The following is an 18,664-nucleotide window of genomic DNA, read 5'->3' as shown; positions in this document are numbered from 1 at the left end:
GGTGCTGAATGAATAGGCCTTGTCCTGGATGGTGGCTTCTACGGCTCCCAGGGCCTCCCTTGTTTCCGCTGTGACACTGGCCCATGCCCAGGGCAGGGCCCAAGCATCAGGGGGCCAGAGCAGAGGGGGAGTTCTGAGCGACAGAGAACCCATTCTCTCCCATCCACCCTCCACACACTATGGTCCGTCCTGCAGCTGCCTGTCAGCTCTCGGTATCTACATCCCCCAGCAAGTTAGGGCCTGGCCTCCCTTAAGACATCCCACCTCCTAAGTTCACTCTGCCTCCCTGTTACCCCAACAGGTCTGGGCCCTGAAGCAAACCCTGAGGTGGCAGCAAACCTCAGGGCTACAAACAAGGACAACCTCTAGAGGACCAGCATGGGACTCTGCTACCAGGACCAAAGTCTGGAATGGACGGTTCCTTGTTAAGAGGCAGCCCTCGCCAAGATCACAGCTTGCTGTCGTAGGCCATGTGCGCTTGTCCCCATGGCTCCTCTGATCGCAGGTGTGGCCACCCCTACTGTGGGATAGGAAGCAGCCGTCTGGGGGGGGGGGGGGGGACAGGGGTGCTGGCTGCCACTGCCTGTGAGTCTGTCCCCTGCACAGGGCGAGGGCTCCAGCAGGGTAGACGGGACCTGCTCGCTAGTTCTGTAGGGGACCAGTCCTTGTTCTGTGTGCCCAGGAGCCCAGCATGACCTGTCCTTTCTTGGCAGCAAGGACAGATCATCTGGTCCCACCTCACATTTATATGAGCCTCTGTGACACATAAACCGCTCTATTTCACTCGGTACAGTTACTCAAGGTAGCAACGGGGAAGGGCACATGGCTTTGGGCGCTTCTGCAAATAGGGTCAATACTGCTTTGGGCTCAAGCCCTCGTCCCCCAGGCCTACCTCAGCGACCCCAGAGCCCCCTGAATGTTCTCCTTGCTTTTAAGATGCTCAAGGTCCCCGCATGTGGATGTGGCGAGATTGCTGGGGGCTGCGGGGCCCTCCAGGCCCCAGGGGCTCCGGAACGCGGGGGGGAGGAAACTCGCCCTGTTCGCCTGGAGCTTCTGGGGGTGAGTGTGGCGGGCGGCAGGGGAGCCCCACGCCCTCACTGGGGCTGGTGCCGCCCGCGCCTCCGCTGCACGGCGCCCCGCAGCGCCTCCAGCAGCCGCTCCCGGTTGTTGCAGATGTTGTAATGGGTCAGGCGGAGCAGCTTGTCCGTGTCCTCCGGGCTGTAGGTCAGCTTCGAGTAGTGGTAGGGGGAGTCGGAGGAAGACAGGTTCACCTCCCCGGCCGCCTTCTCCTCAGGGGGGCGCGGGATGCCTGGGGGAGAGCGTGGAGCTGAGGCTGGGGGGTCCCCTGTGGAGAGGCATGAAGGCTGGAGGGGGGAGGACAAGGGCGCTCACCAGGGGCCGAGTACTCGCGGAAGGAGCCATCCACCAGCGGGAAGTGCAGCACAGCCGGGGCCTCGGGGCAGGCTGGGTCCAGAAACAAGTGGCACTCGTGAGGCTGGCGCTGCTCCTCAGGGCTGGGGGAGATGGGCGGGAAAGGGATGCCCTGCGCCTGGCACAGCTGGCCCAAGAGCTGCAGCGGCTGTGTGGCAGGGAGAGGGTGTCAGAGGGCGGGGCTCCCCTGTGTCTCCAACACTGGGCCAGCTGAAGCTGGAGGGCAGCTGAGACACGGGGGACTCAGTGCCCGGATGCCAAATCCGACCCAGGCAGCCCCACAGGGCCAGGCCAGACGTGGGAAAGTGCTCGAACCCTGACAACCTCTCTGCTGCAGCTCCTTTGACCTCTGCAGCGAGGGGCTGCTAACAACTCCCAGGTTCTGTAGGAAACTTCACTGGACCAACACAAAAACTCACAGCACAGGGTTCCAGAGGTCTTGGACCAAATGGGGGTAGCAGGGACCCCAAATATAAAATACACTTAAAAACATCTCCCTGTCTCACTGATATGAGGAATTCTTAATCGCAGGAAACAAACTGAGGGTTGCTGGAGTGGGGGGTGGGAAGGATGGGGTGACTGGGTGATAGACACTGGGGAGGTATGTGCTCTGGTAAGCGCTGCGAATTGTGCAAGACTGTTGAGTCTCAGATCTGTACCTCTGAAACAAATAATGCAATATATGTTAAGGAAAAAAAGAAAAGAAGAAGAAGAAGAAGGTAGCAGCAGGAGGGGAAGAATGAAGGGGGGAAATCAGAGGGGTAGACGAACCATGAGAGACGATGGACTCTGAAAAACAAACTGAGGGTTCTGGGCGGGGAGGGGGTGGGAGGATGGGTTGGCCTGGTGGTGGGTATTGAGGAGGGCACGTTCTGCTTGGAGCACTGGGTGTTATGCACAAACAACGAATCATGGAACACTTCATCTAAAACTAATGATGTAATGTATGGGGATTAACATAAGAATAATAAATAAATAAATAAATGAATTAAAAAAAAAAAAAAAACCCATCTCCCTGTCACTGTAACTTCCCCTGGTGGTAAATTCACAGGAACCACAATTCATAGGCTGCCATTCCCATGGTGTCCCTGTCTCAGCCTCTCAGGGAAGCTGGACCAGATCCTGGACTCTAAGGTAGATGTCCCTGGAGGCAAGAGCCAGGATGTCAGGCCAGGCCTGGGGTCACCACTGCCTCTCTAGCCTGCCCCCACCCCAGCCCACCTGAAAGGCTCCTCCGAGGTTGTAATCCAGCGACAGGATGAGGTCCACATCCCGTGTGGGCCGCAGGAGGGGCGGGAAGCTGGTGTTGATAAGGTAGCCAACATCCAGCAGACAAAGGTGGGGCTCTGCAGGTGTCAGCTGGTTGGGGAGCCCATCCAGTTTGGTGGCTGGAAAGGTCAAGGGGATGGGGTGAAAAAGCAGCTATCATTGGTGCCGAGGCCTCCAGACCCCTCTAGCCTAACGCTAGCTCCTTGCTAGTGGTAGAAGCCAACCCTGCCCTCTGCTCCCTGACCTCTCCTGCCAAAGTAGCCCTGCCACTTCCCAAGACCCCACAGATGGGCACTGATCCACGCTATAAGGAGAGGAAAAAGGGTTGCCGGGCTAGGCAGCCCAGTGAACTAAGCTCAAAGGAGCTTGGGGGATGGAGGGTGGGGGTGTCTGGACCAGGGACCCAGGGCTCAGGTGGCCATGGGCAGACCTTGGAGAACTGGGACCAGGGAGAGAAAAGATACCTTTCCAGGCGGAAAAGTAAGGATGATGGAAATAGTCCTTGTGGAAATGGAGGCCTCGCAGGAAATTGTGGGTGGCCTGGGCCAGTGGGCGCCGTGTCAGAAGGTCAGTGAAAAACTCAGCAATCCTGCCGGCCCCTGTGGGAGGCTCTTCTATCTTCAGAAGAGGGACCTGCTCCTTGTCTGCACAGTCAAGAAAGGGGAAAGTGGAGCATCTTTTAGGAAAGGGGGACCCCTGAACTTTTACCCTAGCTTCTGTGGACTCCCAAAGGCCACCGGACCATCCCCCAGGTTCCCTAGTGGCTGTCTCTCCAGCTCCTTCCAAGGAGCCCAGGAACCTACCCAGGTTGGCCCGATCCTGTGCCCAGCGGTCCCAGAACTGGCTGGGCTCTGAGGCCCAGTATAAGCTGTCCTGGAGGTTGGCTGCATACAGGTTGCTCCAGATACCTGAGAAGGGGACATGAGGGGAACAGAGGTGACCAGAGGGGGAGAGTTTCCCACCCCATCACAACCTGACCCTTCCCCACAGCCCATCCTAGACCAGGCAACGTCCCCGTGACTGAGCAGAGAGGTGGAGTTCCCCAGGCCCATTCTCCCCACTACCCCCGCTTCCATAACCTTCCAGCCCCCCCACCCCTCACCTTCAAGGAAGCAGATTCGGGACTCAGGAAGCCGCTTGGTCAGGCGCCCCATGAAGAACTCGGAGCCAAAGAGCTCAGAGGGGATGAAGGCGCCATACTTGGGAAAGCCAACCTCATAGGGGGAGAACTCGCACCACTCTGTGAGGAGACGACACAGCTTCACGGTGGGATTCAGACCCCCAACACCCTCAAACACCACAGGCGTCACATCAGGGCAGCCTGGCGACCTGGAGGCTTAGGCTGGGTGCAGGCACCCTGAGCATGGACCTAACCCCCTCCCGAAGCCTGAGTGACTCTGGGAGGATGACAGTCTCTGGAAAGCATGGGACCTGGCCCCAAAGGGGTGGGTGTAACACCCATCTACACACAGGCCCAGCTCTCCCTCACCCTGCCAGCACGAGAGCGCAGCTCTCAACTCCAGGGCTACTCACCTCCAAATTCAAAGGTGGTCAGGTTCTTTTCCTTGGTGTTAAGGGCACAGTAGATGGGCAGAGGGTTCTGGCCGTGACTCAGGGCCTCCCGCTGGGCTGAGAGTGTGTGGTCATGGGGCTGGTGGACGGAGAGGATTTGAACCTAAAGCTGTGGCTTTCTGGTGCCTGAGACCTTTGCCAGACCCCTGCTGCCCAGGGCTGCTCCCCACCTTCAGACCATGCCCTGGCCACACCCCTCCCCGCACCTCATCGTGCAGCAGTGCCTCGCTGATGAGGGCCCACAGGTCGGTGAAGCAGGTCGGGTGGCCCTGGCGGGCACGCTCAGCCAGCTCCTGCCAGAACCGCTGGAGCTGGCTGGGGGCCAGCACGCCCAACTTGCTCTTGGTCACCTGTGTCTTCAGTGTCGCGGTGGGCCCTGCCAGGTCCTTCTGAGACCATTCTGGGTCCTCGTAGAGGTTGGCCAAAGCCCTGGGAAAAGCCAAAGCCCAGGGGGTCATTGTATACCGTGGGCTCTCTATCCTAGGACAACAGTCTAGCAGGCACCTCCCAGTGGTCCCACTGAGCGGGTTTCCCTCTGGCACATCCTTTCTCCCAGCTCTCCCAACTGGGTCAGAGGCACTGAGCCTTACCACTGCCACCCCCAGACTCCTGCGCTCAACCTGCAGCCAGCTCACCAGGTGGAGCCCGAGGCCCCTGTGATGTAGGAGATGCAATCCAAGAGACCCAGCTCCCTCAGTCCAGCCAGCTGCCCGTAGAGGGAAACCATCGCCCGGATCCCACCACCGGTGGCCATAACAGCTACCACGGGGATCTGGAAGACAGAAGAGCCAGGCCAGTCAACAGCTGATCAGGGCTCTTGGAACCAGTGCTGGTCAGGCCTGCTGAGGAGGATCTAATCAGAAGTAGCCTCTCAAGGGTTGGGCTTGTCTGGTTTTAAGAACTCTAGGAAAAATGGCCAAGTACAAGACCTCATCTCCTCACCCCTAGCCCGAGGAGTCTCATAATCACTTTCTGGAAGCCCCACGGCCACCTCAAAAGTCTCCCACACAGCCCCCCCTTTCCCTCTTGGAAAGAGATGCCCCGGGCCGGCGGGCAGCCCTCAGCCCACACATCTCACTGATCAGTCAGATTGGACCCAAGTCCCAAAACCTGGACCAGGCCAAGAATCAAGAAACAAGGAGAAGGAAAGCTAGCCCGGGGGCGGCCGGGGGCGGGGGGGGGGGGCGGCAGTTACAAGCTCCAGGTGCCTCGTGCACTGCTCTGCATCTGATGGCATCGGGCGCCCGAAAACATCACGTGAGAGGGAAGCAGAGCAGGGCCAGGCAGATAGGAGGTGGCCACACTCTGCTCTGGTGAAGAAACAATCATTGAGCTCTGGGCCCGAGCAAGCCTATCCCATGCAGCCCGGCCCACAGACCTCGTCCTCCTGCAGGTCGTCATCCAGCTGCAGGGCCTGCTTCAGGGCTCTGGCCACCACCTGTTTCCTCCTGCTCAGGAAGGCCTGCTCCTCCGCACAGGGGCCACAGCCCAGCCGCACCGCCAGCTCCCTCGGTCTGGGGGGGAGAAGGAAGGGACCATGAGGCAGCTCCCGGCCTCCTCACAGAAAAGGAAGCTGGGTCTGCCTCCCCTGAGAAACCCACTGCCAACTCTCCAGAGTCTCCCCACCCCTCACCCCTGCCCGGACTGAAGCGTCAGGCGTGGATGTGAGGGGGAGGAGGTGAACCTGGACCCTTGCGGGACCACAGGGAATACAACAAAGTGGATTCACAGGACCAGAAATGCTGGTGCCTTAAAAGGCCCCTCTGGGGGCGCCTGGGTGGCCCAGTCGTTAAGCGTCTGCCTTCGGCTCAGGTCATGATCCCAGGGTCCTGGGATCGAGCCCCGCATCGGGCTCCCTGCTCAGCGGGAAGCCTGCTTCTCCCTCTCCCACTCCCCCTGCTTGTGTTCCCTCTCTCGCTATGTCTCTCTCTGTCAAATAAACAAAATCTTTAAAAATAAATAAATAAATAAATAGGCCCCTCTGGGGTCCCAGGTTGCACATAGGCCCCTGGGTGGGTCCCACCACCACAGATCTACTTCCCCACTCTGAGCTTTGCTCCCTCCCTCACCCAAAAATAACTCCAGAAGAGACAAGAAACAGTGCTCCCACCTCTTCGTGGTGAGAAGTTAGTTTCGCAGACATGTGAAGAAGGGCCATGGTGGGTGACTCCTCTTGTCTCAGGGAGATTACCTAAGGTGCACCCACAATGGCTGCCACCCAAAAGGATCGAGATTTCTCTCCTCTGGTAGTTCCCTTGCCCTCTCTCTGCCTTAATCTCAAGCTCAGGTAGCAACCTGCTTCCTCCCCCGCCATCCCCGCTTCTCCCAGGCCCAGCTCTCACCCTTCTTCTTTTCTCAGCTCCACCCTCATCAGGGGTTCCTGGAAACCATGAACACCAGTCACAAAAGTCAGCCACCATGTTCCTCTCATGCCGGCCCAAGCCACACCCTGTGATGCCCCCCATGCTCCCTTGGGCCTTTGGCCATCTCCACAGGGGCAAGGCCTGAGGCTCGAAGGCAGGGCTGCTCAGAAGACCCCCTCTCCCCAGAGCCTGGCCCAAAGACTGCAGCTCCTACCAAAGCAGGCCAGTCCTGCAAGGCCTAGGGCCCAGCCCGACCCATGCTTCTGGCATTCTTCCTCTGGGTGATCAAGTACCTGGGACGTAGGGAAGACAAGCCTCACCACTTGGCCAGAGGGCAAGGCCCTTAGGGGCACCTTCAGTTGCTCTTGAGGGGCATCCTGCAGGGAGGATGAAAGAAGACCTCAGAAGACCTCAGAAGACCCTTCCGCAAGGACCTCGCCCATTGCCCCGGGGAGTGACAAAGCGGCAGGAAGAGGGCTAGGAGGCCAACGTCGACCCCATCCTCTTCCCAGGATGCCTGATTCTGCCAGAGTGGGGGGGCGAGGGGCTCAGCATGAGCAGAGGGACCAGCTAGGAGGAAGTGGGGAGGGAAGGAGGGAGAAAGACCCTGCAGGCCCCGCCTCGTGTGACGGAGAAGCACACTACCTGCAGAAGAATACCCAGTTCCTGCTCCCAGCAGGCCGGGCAATGGAAGCAGAAGGGGTCAGCACCCACGGAGGCCTCATGTTGACCCTCACAGGACCCAGGAACCACGAGCTGAACTCTGCCCTCTGACTCTGGAAACAGGAACCAGAGCAGAGTGGCTGCGAATAAGGTCTTGGCCCACAGAGGCCCAAGGCGGTCTCGCATAAGGGGCCTGAGGGGCACTTCCCTCCCACCGCGAGGGAAGACTGGCAGAGGCCCAGGCTGGGAGATGGAGCCCCGACCACAGCCACTCTGAGGACTAAGGGGACATGCTCAAGTCCTGGGGAGCCCAGCATGGATTTGCCCCTAACCTCGACTGCTGCCTAGGAGAGCTGAGCTGAGGGCAGCTAATAGAAGGTCCCATCCAGGGTCCCCATAGAAAGGGGAAGACCAGGGCGGATGGCTAGGGGCTATCCCAGTAGGTTGGGGACTTACGCTTCTGGTCCCCTGCCTCCTCCAGTCGAACATGCAAGCAGGAGAGCTCCCGGGCCTGAGTCATTAAGAAAGCCCCTCAGACTCACACCCCTCCCCTGTTAGAAGCCCCCACCCTCCCAGTACCCTGGTTTTGGTCCTCAGCACTTTATTACATTGGCCCTGAGTCACCAAACATTTGCTTGAGGTTGTATCCTCTTGAAGAACTGAAATCCCAGGGCCCCCCAACTCAGTTCTACCCCTGAATCCCCAACAGGGGCCCACGCTTCAGGCCCAGGAAAGAGGGCATGAGGGAGAGGTTCTGGACTCACCACCAGGATGCCATTGCTGACAAGCTGCTCAGCACAGTCTGTCCTGAAAAAGCCACCAGTGACCCTCATCGCAAGTCCAGCTTTCCAGGCTCTCACCCCTCAAGGAGGGAAGGCCACCCCCCAATCACTGGGTGTCTCCCAGGGGAGGCTGTCAGCTCTGGGTGTGCTGGGCTCTGTCCTTCCCCGAGAAACACTCCCACCCAGGAATCACCCATCACCCCTGACTCACAATCTCTGCAGCCGAAATTCAACTTCTAGCCGCTCCTCACCCTGGAGAAATAAAGCAGCAAGTTAGAACAGGTGAGGAGTGGGTGTGTAGATTTCAACGCAGACGCCAGCAGGGGCTCCTGGGGCCCCAAAGGCGGGGAGAGCCAATGTCCATCTCCAGGTTTCTCTGTCCACCTTCTCTGGGTGGCTCCTAGAAAGCTGTTCTTGGCTTAAGGGCCAAGAAAGAGGGTTGGGGATGGGACTGTTCCTCAGTGACAGCAGCTCCTGGCTGCCCGTAGCCCCTGCAATGCTGGGGAAGCCTGGACCAGCCACTAGAGAAGAGGGCCATGTGCCCAGCTCCCCTCCAAAGCACCTCCCCTCCCGGAGCTAAGGCCCACCGCTACCCTGGGCACAGCCTTGCCTGAGGGTTCAGTGAGAAGCTCTCTCGGCGAAAGTCCCCAGCCTGCAAAGTCCCCAAGTCAAATAGCACTGACAACATGGCGTCATCGCTGGTCAGAAGATCCTGGTCAAAGACTTGCAGCTGCAAGACATTCTGGAACAGAAGAGAGTGAGGAGTTGCAGGAAGGAGGAGTGGAGTAGGAAGGTGAGTGGGGCCAGGGCACGGAACAAGGGCTGGCAGGGACGGTGGGCAGGGCAGGGACTGACACCTGGCCCACCTTGAGCTGGCTGTGGATTCGGAAGCGAAAGCTCTGATTCCAGACGGGGTTTCTGCTGTTCTTGACCGTGCGTGTCTGGAGCCTGTGGCTAGAGGCTGTGGGCAGCCACAGCCTCACATAGCAGTCAGAAGGGGTCACTGCGGGAAGGAGGAACCAGTGCCTGCTGATGGCCAACAGCCCGACCCAGCCCAGCTGCCCAGAGTCCATGACCTTCCATCCCAGGCAGCCCTGGGAGGCCTAGAGACCCATGGAATGGGGCTAGGTCGGGAGGCAGGAGGAGAGGCTGGGGCGCTACCCAACATTCCCCCCAGCACCTCCTCTTGGCACCCTCTCTAGGACCCCCTGCACGCCCAGCCCTAGAGTCTCTTCCCACTGGCCCTGTCCCACTCTGAGCCCAGCTACAATGCCACTGTCCTCCCTGGGCCCAGCACTCACCTAGGTCCTTCGAGGGCAGGCCATGGGCCTGCAGGACACGAATGGTGAGCAGGCAGGTCCCAGGAACCTTTGCCTGCAGAGGACGGAGAGGACAGGCTTGCTGCAGGCTGCTGAGCCCGAAGGAGACAAGGCAAGCCCAAAGAGGCCAGGGTGACCCATCCAGGACTAATCCTGAACCAAAGGGACCGGCCCTGCCCCACCCCCCATCAGAGTCCTGAATGGGAAGGCGGCTACGGGAGCTCCCGACGATGCCTGCCAACACTTACCCAGCACTCCAGGCTGGCGTTGGTCCAAGGGCTTTATATGTATGTTAATTTCTTTAATCACACAACCACCCTATGTGTAGGGACTACTTATTATAACCCATCCCACAAGGAAACAGAAGCAGAGAAAGGCTAGTCACTTGCCGGAGGTCCAGAGCCAGGACTGGACCAGGCTGGCTCTCAATCCCACGCTTATCTGCTTCCAGTTCCTACTAGAGTATCTTTCAGTCTTTCCACCCCACATCCCCAGCTAACCCTTGCTAAGCAGCCTGGAGGCTGGCCTTGGGTGGCAGGAGGCCTGGGGGCATATATAGCTACAGAGAGAGGGGAAGAAGCACGGTAAGGGGTAAAAGCACAGTAAGACCCAGCCTGGCCTTGGGCCCCTTGGTGGGGCTGCTCCCCTGGTTAAGCAGCTTAAATGGAGGCCTGATCCAGTTAAGCAAACCCTCTATTTGGAGAAGCAGGAGTGGAGAGCACAGACTTGGTTTTCAGACAGCCTCCCACCCCTGGCCGGGAATCATTTCTGGAAATGGGCCCTCTGCCTGAGTAGGAACAGCAGTTAGCAGCTCACACCACCCACAGGTTTTCAAGTCCTCCAGATGCTACAAGGTCGGGCTAAAGAGGGTCCCCAGGTGGGTCCATCCAAACCCACAAACATGGATCTGGGGATATAAACCATGACAAATGTGCCAGAGAAACCTGTACCAACTATTCCTTTTGGCCTTCAGCCCTGCCTCAGAAGGGTCCTGATGGCTGGAGTCCAGGGGCAGGGCTGGGGAAATTCATCTGGCAGTGTCCGCCCTGGGGCCCCCACACTCCAAGCAACTGAGTCGGGACCACTGGAGCAGCTACTTCCCGGGAGCCTGAGTTCTCAGGGCCCGATCCATGGGGCCAGGAACTCTGCCTGAGCCCATCTCTAGGGCAGGACGCCCTGGTCCGATGTGGGCAAACTCCCCTCTACACCTGGAGACACCCACAGCTCCCCTTAAGAAACAGCAATAACTGGGGGGGTGGGGGGGCACCTGGGTGACTCAGTTGGTTAAGCATCCAACTCTTGATTTCGGCTCAGGTGAGATCCAGCCGCGGAGCCCCACATGTCAGGCCCCACGTGTCAGGCTCCGTGCTCAGTGGGGAGTCGGCTTGAGATTCTCTCCTTCTGTTGCCCCTACCCCCGCCCCACAAGCGTACTCTCTCTCAAAGCAACAAGTCTTTATAAAATAAAAAAAGAAATAGCATTAACCAGGCCCCAGGAAGACCAAGTGTCAGAGTGGGGGCCCAGCTCCCTAGCAGGTCTTACCAGAGCCATGAGGCTGTCCGTCCTCAGGAGCCACAGATGACAGGCAGTGGATGCAGGACCGAGGACTGTTGGCTATTTAACCCAGAGCCAGTGATGCACCACCAGCTGGCCCCAAGCTCCTCCTTGGTCCCTCCCAACGGCCTCCACTCCACCCAAGCCTCACACCCACTCCAGGACAAGCTACCTGCTGAGGAAACGAGGAACCTTAAACCTATATGGAGACTCAGACACCCCTGGGACGGGGGCTTGCCACCCACGAAGACCCATTCCCTCCAGCCGCCACCATCAGCACCTACCCCACCCAGCCCTGCTCTCATGCCTGGACCTAGAAGGGCCACTGACATCTAGAAAGCAGGGAGTGGGCCCAGGGCAGCAGCAAGTGGAAGAGCCTCGTCCCCTGTCACAGGGTCTTTCACAACCTCTGGTGCCAGTAGGACAGGAATGCCCAGTCCTGACAGAAGCGCTTGGCCAATCTGAGAGGAGTGCCCCAGGCCCGTCACAACCTGGCAGGGGTGTGTGGTTCGTTCCACGAAACAGCCCTCCCAAGCGGTGTGCGCGGCTGCCTCCACCCTCGGAGCCGGGTGGCCGGGATGAGGAGGCCTCGGGGTGGCATTCGGGGAAGGGGGCTCTTCCAGCTCTGGGTGGGTGCAGGGAGGGAGGGAGTCTGCGTGCAGAGACCCCTGCCGTGGAGGTGGGCGGCAGGGTTTTCTGTCCCCTCCTACCTGTCCTTGCTGCGGGAGAAGCAGGGGTGACCCTGGGGGCCCCAGACCTCGCCAGCTGCCCGGGAGCTGGAGGACAGGCCACAAGACCAGAGCAAAGCTCGCCACAGCTTTACAGGCCGAGTCGGTGCGGTCGGCTTGCCCTGAGAGGGGCTGCAACGGCTGTCACAGATAGAGGGGTCTTGGCAGCAGAGAGCTCCTCGGGCTCAGGTCTGGACCCAGCCTCAGCCACAATCAGAGTAACCCTGAAATGTTTACCTGAACCTTCCAGCCCTCACCAGACCACAGAAGGCAACTTCGAGAGGGAGTCTCAGCACCCATGAATCACGGTCATTTTTATTGCGCATTTCCCTCCGTGCCAGCCCTTCTGGTCCTTAAGGCTCTCTGTCCGGGGCTAACAACACGCCGTGGGGTAGGAAACACCAGCTTCTCTGGTTTCCAGGCAGGACACCAGCGCTCCAAGGTGCTAAGCTGCCCAAGGCCACGGTGGCAGTGAGAGGCGGCGTCGCACCCGAAGCCCCACGCCTCCTCCGGACAGGCTGCTGCCTCGCCTGTGTGGAAACTTCCTGGGAGCCCACACCCAGACCTGTCTGGCACCTCCTGGGCCTCCAGATCACCTCCCCAAATTCTCCAACGTTGATCCCAAGCCGAGCTGGGCCGGCAGCCAGCACACTCTGGAAGTGACCTGGCCGGGGAGGCACGACCTTTCCCACCAGGTGTCGTGGCAATGTTCACCAGGGCTCCATCAGTCGAGGCCCGAGGCCTTAGTAAGGGAGTCAAGCAGCTGGAAGTAACTGTACTTAAGGTCATACTCCATGTCATACCAGTAGTTCACTGTGGGGAAAATGGAGACCTGAGCATGAAGGTCCCCCTCCTAACCTACTGCCTCCCCAACCCATCCCCCAGCTGCCCTGCGGGCAGCTCCTCACCAGCAATGCAGCCATGGGACTGCTGGACATGGTGGAACCACAGGGCTGGCAGGTAGAGCATCTCACCGGCCTGCACAGTGCAGCAAAGGGCCCGGGCCTGACTGTAACTGGGGTACCGGGCCAGATCTGGAGCCAGTGGGTCCAGTGGGATCCAGGGTACCTGGGGACACAATGGATGCCAGGGAGCAGGCCCAAAGCCCCCAGGCCCTCCAGCTCTGTGCCTTCCAGAGGGAAACACCACAAGACCTGCCCTGTTCAGCACTGGGAGGATCCAGACTTAGGGATCTTTCAGAGCCAGGTGCCATCTCCCCAACTCTACCGTGCCTGCTCCTCAGAGACCAGGTTCTGACCCTTCCCTCTCCCCAGGGCCCAGAAACAAGGCAGACACCTTCTCCGTGGCCTCTTCATCCACCATCTCAAAGGAGCCCTCTTCAGTTAGCTGGTAGGTTGCTGGTATGTACAGCTCTGAAACCAGAGAAAGGTGTGGGGACACTCAAATGGCCCACGGCTTCTCAGTTCCTCCCACTTGTTCCCTGAGTGCAATGGAAACACTGCGTCCACACCTCAGGCCTGGTGCACCAGGCTGCCCAGGGCCCTTGCTGCCCTCCCTCTACCTTGGGCCACCTGCTCTCCAGCCCCTGCAGGCTGAGTCCCATACCATAGGGGATGAAGGGCCGGTCGCTGGGTGGGTGCAGCAGGAAGCGTTTCTCCCCTGAGACCACACAGTAGAGGTTCTCATAGTGGTCCTTATGTACTGCCAATACAAAGAAGGCCCAGGGTTATGAGGGGCAGGGCACAGGAGGGGATAAATGATCACATTCAGGACCCTGCACCTAAGACCGATGTGACAGATGGCATAACAGAAGAGCACAAAGCAGGCCCAAGGGGATGCTGAGGAGCTGGGCAAGCATTCGGCATTTCAGATCTCTGCTCACCAGGGACTTGGTGCTCACCTGGGCTCATGTCTACCTAGAGGGGAATTCAAGCAAACAGCGTTCTCCTGAGTTCACCCCTGACCCAGCTGGCCTTTGGAGAGCTTTCTAGAGACCCAGAAGACACAGTGCCCTCCACCTCCAGTGCCATGGGACCTTCCCCAACCTGAGCTATCGGGAGGCCCTCTGTCGTGTCCAAACCCCGGAATCCCAGAAGAAATCTTAGAGAATAGTCAGTCTAACTTGCATCCAGACCCAACCTTCCACTCTTGGCCGCCTCTTCCCTCCTCCCCCACCTCTGTATTCCTTTGACACCTACAAGATGTCACTGCAGACGCCTCCCCCAGCCAGAAGTTCACAGCATCAGGCATCTTTCCTGTAGGTCAGAGGTAAGAGAGCAAGTTGGGGGGGGCCATCCTCAAATGCCAGGCTGGGAATAACCACCATAGAGTGATGCTGGACCAAAGCCTAGGGGGGACCAGAGGCTCACAGGGAGCAAACAGGGAGAAAGGGCAGAAGAGGGTGAGCTCCAGAAGGGGCCTCCTCCCCTGGGGGAGAAAGGAGGATAGCAATGTTCAGTAGTTCAATTCAAAGTCATGGCCTGGAGACTTGAAGGTTTAGTGCATAGCTCCTAACCCTGAGGGGCCAAGAGTATGGGCCAAGTCATCAACAAAGGGAGAAGCAGCAAGCAGAGCTGACTCCTTCCTTCCCATTTCTTCCCTGCCCGACCGATACCTTCACTCACCCAGTGCCTCGGAGGCCCAGGGCACATGGGACTCTAGATCAGGCAGCAGCTGGGGCAGCTCGGTGGGCAGGTTGGAGCACTGCTTCTGCACGTAGAGGACTCCTGGGTGCTGGGCCTGGCCCTCTAGCACATCCAGCACGAAGCTCAGGGGCAGGCGGCGCTCAGCAGGCATCACAAAGCGGTTCCCTCGTACAGCATCCGCATAACCATCTGGTGTCACAGCCACGCTCACCTCTGTGGAGCCCACTGTGGCTCTGGAGGAAAGGACTTTCAGCCCATACCCAGGTACCACAAAGTACCACCCAACACCCCCCAGGGGAGCCCCCACCTGAGATAGGGGAGGGACCACTTTCGCAGAGCTGGCCAGTGCTGCAGGGCATTACGGATGATGCAGGGCCTATTGGGGCAGACCCAGTCTCGGTAGAAGTGGAGTGGAGTGGGGGCCTCGTCCAGGTAGGGCACAGCAAGAGGCACACAGAGCTCTGAGAGAAAGAGGGGGGTGGGGGGACTGAAGCCAACAGCACCCAGTTGTGCCCCAGTGCCTACAGAAGAGATGCCCTCCTTGGGCAGGACATACCGTTACCACTGGTAATGCCCACTGATGACCAAGGGACCCTGGACAACCAGGAATTGAAGAATGAGGGAAATTTAAGGGACAAAGAGTGGAGCACCCACAAACACACCAAGCTGGGACATAAGAGTCCACAGGGCCAGGGGATGCTGCTCAGCCCCAAACCCAAACCCTCCCTGAGACCATGTCCGGCCCTGTACAGTGAACCCTCAGCTTTCCCACTCTGCAGTGCCCAACCTCCCGGCAGCCATTAGGGAAGACAGCCATTTGGGAAGGCAGCCATTTAGGCAGGGCAGGGAACTCCAGAATGAGTAGAGCTGAGGCCCCAAGGCCACAGGCTGGTGTGGGTGAGTCAAGACTCTGGAAAGCACCCACCAACAGTGATACCCACCGAGCACCTAGAATGTACTCAGTACTTGATTTGGCCCATGTGGAGGTATCAAGTGATGATCCTACTGTCATCTCAGGAAGATTACAACCTAACTGGGCAGACAGGCTGCCACACAAAACCCTAAGAGGAAAAGTAAGGGCTGAACTATATTTTTGATCTTACTGAAGAGCATCACTACCCCCAGACACCCAGCGCTACCACGTGCATTTGTGCAGGTTGTGCGGTATGCTACCTGCGCAGACGTCTATGGTGGCCCTGTGTCACCTCTCCCAAATCTACTCTTTTTGGCTCTTCCTTCTCCTTCACTCAGGTCACCTACTGATGATCCCGAAATTCTACTGATTCTACCTCCTCGGTCTCTCAAACCACCCCCTCCTTTCCTCTGCTAGTATCTACATTCAGACTACCTCCTCAGGTCTTCAAATGTCACTTCAATGAGGCTTCCTTCCCTGGTGATGCTTTTAAATTGGAACCTGTCCACAACAACCCTACACCCCTTCCCTTTTTTTTCCTTCTCTCTCCCTTTCGTTCATCACCATGTTACACACTATGTATCTCATTTAGCAAAACTGTTCATTGGTCTCTCTTGCTAGAATAGAATGTAAGCTCCATAAGGGCAGGGACGTAAGCCTTGTTCACCGGTGTATCCCCAGGGCATAGAATGGTCCCTAACACACAGCAGGTGCTCAGAAATGGTTGAAAAAAGTCTCCAACATCTCCTGGCTGGCTGGTTGCTGTAGTCAACTAACTGGTTTCCTTGGCTTAATTCCATTCCTTCTCAAAGCATCCCTCACCCTGGCCCCAATCATCTTCCTAAAATACAATCTCATCTTGTCATACCCCTAGTTTAAAAAAAAAAAAAAAAAAAATCCTTTAATGGTTTATAAATTATAATCCACCCTGGCATGCATTCAAGTCAATACATGATCAGGCCCAACCTACTTTTCCAGTCTGGTTTCCTCCTGTCTGGTGCCGGCCCCTTACCACACTCTCAGGTAGAGCCAAACTTTATTCCTGCTGCTCACTCAGACTGGAATGCCTCTCTCCCGGCTTCTACAAAGGGTACACAGGGCTTGGCTTTTTAGTTTCATCCATGAGATCTAGCCTGAATGTCTTGGCCCCAGTCAGCAACCACTGCACTAATTTTCATCTCTGAGGTCATGCCCTCTCTCTCATGTCAGTCTCCACACCGGTCACCTTTGCTTTGCAGTTGGAAAGTAAATGTCTTTAGATCAAAAATTGGAACTGAGTGGGAAGACCCTGGCGGGCCCAAGAAAACTGAAAAGGAAAGACCTGGCCCATGTGCTTGCTTCGCTGTCCAGAGAGGCACAGTGGAACCTGCCAAGCAGACAAGGGAGCAAGGGGGTGGAACCTGGCAAAGGGCCTTCCCAGTCAAGCCAGCCCACCAACGCAGTGACGTTGGGAAGGTGATTTGGGGGGGCTCTGTAAATCTCCCTATTGTTCTCACTGGGATGCTTAAAATATGTGGACACTACCATTTGTTTTTCACCTTTTGCATTTTCTGCAATTATTTCAGTTTTACTACCTCCAGTTAAAAGACTTCCTGTAGAGAAGGGCTATTGCTCCCTCGAGGCTTCAATGTGAGAGAATTTCAAAAGGAATCCAGACAATTCCTCTGGCCTGACAATTCTTCTGCTAAAAATTTAAGCAACAAAAATACTCGCACGTGTGCAGAAAGACTGCTCCAGGCACGCTGGCCTTTTCATTGTTCCGTGAACACACCAGGCACACTCCCACCTCAGGGCATCGGCCCCAGTGCCCTCTACCTGCAAGGCTCTTCTCTCAGATGTCTGAGTGGCTCACTCCCTACCCCTCCTTCTTCAAGCCTGTGCTCAAATGCTGCTTTATCAAGGCAGCCTACCTACCCTATCTTACTTAAACTTGGAACCTGCCCTCCCACTCCATACCTGGCCTGAGACCTCTTATTCTGCTTTACTTTCTTTCCCACAACATCTATCTTCTAATCCATTTCTTCTACTGTATAATTAACTCATTTAGTGTGTCCAGGATTAATTGTCTCCTCACCTGGAAGGTAAGGTCATGAAGGCAGACATTTGTTTTATTCAGTGATATATCCTAAACACATTGATCAGAGCTGCACACATTGAGGTGCTCAAAATATTCGCTGCAGCATTAGCAAAACGAAAGACTGCAAATGACCTAAATGCCTATCAATAGTAGGCTGATTCAGTAAATTACCATACTAGTACACAGGAGTGAAAAAGACTGAGGAAGAGGGATACGGGGCGATCTTCAGGATACAAAGTGCAGAAAAGTGTGTTTAGCAGGCTACCACTTGTATACAGAAGGAGCTATATAGGCACGCGAGTGTATGTGTATGTGTGTAGATATAAATTGAGTATTTCTGGAAGGATGCAAACTGGAGCCTAGAATGGGAGGAATGCTTACTTCACATTATAAATCCGTTTTTGTTTTTTTAAGCCACTGCACGTGTTGCTAATTAATGGTAAAACAGAAATGGGAGGGACGGAATCAAAGAGAGAGAAAACTAAAAAACCAAGCAGGGGAGGGGCGCCTGGGTGGCTCAGTCGTTGGGCGTCTGCCTTCGGCTCAGGTCGTGATCCCAGGGTCGTAGGATCGAGCCCCGCATCGGGCTCCCTGCTCCGTGGGGGGCCTGCTTCTCCCTCTCCCACTCCCCCTGCATGTGTTCCCTCTCTCGCTGTGTCTCTGTCAAATAAATGAATGAATCTTAAAAAAAAAAAAAAAAACAAGCAGGGGAAGAGCCAGGAATTACTTCTACAGCTGCCTACAATTCTCCCAAAGCTCTGCACCAGCTCAGGGAAGTCTGTTCCTGAATAAAGCGTTCCAAGCAAAGGATTCAGAAAGGGAGCATCCGACCATCTTAAAACTTAGCGACAGGAAAGGCTGGGAAGGGCAACAGACTGCCCCATTATTCAGGACGGGCTGACTGTGGGAAACACACCAGGAGGAAGACTGGCCCGGGCCCTGGGAGTAAAGCGAAGAGTCACCCCAGAAAGCCACGAGGACACGGGAGCAGAGGAGCAGGGGACCCAGCACGGGGGTGAGGGCGGGGGTGGGGCAGAAGAGTGATCGGAGAGGGGCCAGCAACGAATCAGGTGCACGAGCTTCTGCGCTCCTTGGGGACATGAACTAGAGGGAACCGTGGTGTCTGTCGGCGGCCCAGGAGGGTCAGGGCGCACCCGACTCGGGGCGTCGGTTCCCCGCATGCCCAAGGTCCCGCCCGCGTCCTGAGGCTGCCCGGCGGTCGACGCGAGGCCGCCGCAGGCTCCGCGCGAACCCACTCACCCCTTGCGGCGGCCGGGAATTCTCGTAACTCCCTCCGCACGGCGTCCAAAGCCGCCTCCGCCATGACGCCGCCGCCGCTGCGAGACCACGCGTCCGCCCTTGAAGACTCCGCCCCGAGGCCCCGCCC

At 57.4% G+C, this 18,664-nt stretch overlaps 2 protein-coding genes across 3 annotated transcripts in view; one reads left to right on the top strand and one right to left on the bottom strand.

Moving 5' to 3' along the window:
- SPTBN5 (spectrin beta, non-erythrocytic 5) overlaps nt 1-369 on the top strand; it is a 44,933-nt gene extending 44,564 nt beyond the window's left edge. Inside the window, exon 69 of the mRNA XM_034994601.1 lies at nt 302-369. Coding sequence (XP_034850492.1) covers nt 302-369 — 68 coding nt within the window. The remainder of the gene's footprint in view (nt 1-301) is intronic.
- LOC118003418 (bifunctional peptidase and (3S)-lysyl hydroxylase JMJD7) lies at nt 274-18,627 on the bottom strand. 2 transcript variants are annotated; one of them, XM_034994460.1, is made up of 25 exons: nt 18,538-18,627; nt 14,595-14,748; nt 14,267-14,520; nt 13,841-13,897; nt 13,248-13,343; nt 12,978-13,054; nt 9,382-9,454; nt 8,947-9,083; nt 8,691-8,822; nt 8,292-8,332; nt 8,063-8,105; nt 7,755-7,809; nt 7,281-7,411; nt 6,929-7,012; nt 6,615-6,652; nt 5,651-5,786; nt 4,908-5,044; nt 4,479-4,701; nt 4,234-4,351; nt 3,803-3,940; nt 3,504-3,608; nt 3,165-3,344; nt 2,653-2,819; nt 1,393-1,579; nt 274-1,309 (listed from the first exon to the last, which is right to left on the bottom strand). In XM_034994460.1, exons 1-25 carry the CDS (start codon nt 18,599-18,601, stop codon nt 1,095-1,097), a joined length of 3,042 nt encoding a protein of 1,013 aa, XP_034850351.1. In that variant the 5' UTR covers nt 18,602-18,627; the 3' UTR covers nt 274-1,094. The 2 variants fall into 2 exon arrangements, with proteins under 2 accessions (XP_034850351.1, XP_034850353.1); XM_034994462.1 differs by lacking the exons at nt 274-1,309; nt 1,393-1,579; nt 2,653-2,819; ... (14 more) ...; nt 8,947-9,083; nt 9,382-9,454 and adding exons at nt 11,969-12,494; nt 12,590-12,749.
- Nucleotides 18,628-18,664: the final 37 nt, after the last annotated feature.

This window comes from Mirounga leonina, unplaced genomic scaffold (assembly GCF_011800145.1).
Source record: "Mirounga leonina isolate KUSES-001 unplaced genomic scaffold, KU_Mleo_1.0 Mir_91, whole genome shotgun sequence".
Classification (NCBI taxonomy): domain Eukaryota; kingdom Metazoa; phylum Chordata; class Mammalia; order Carnivora; family Phocidae; genus Mirounga; species Mirounga leonina.
The sequence above is the reverse complement of the archived record's forward strand: the minus strand, read 5'-3'. Positions and strand labels throughout refer to the sequence as shown.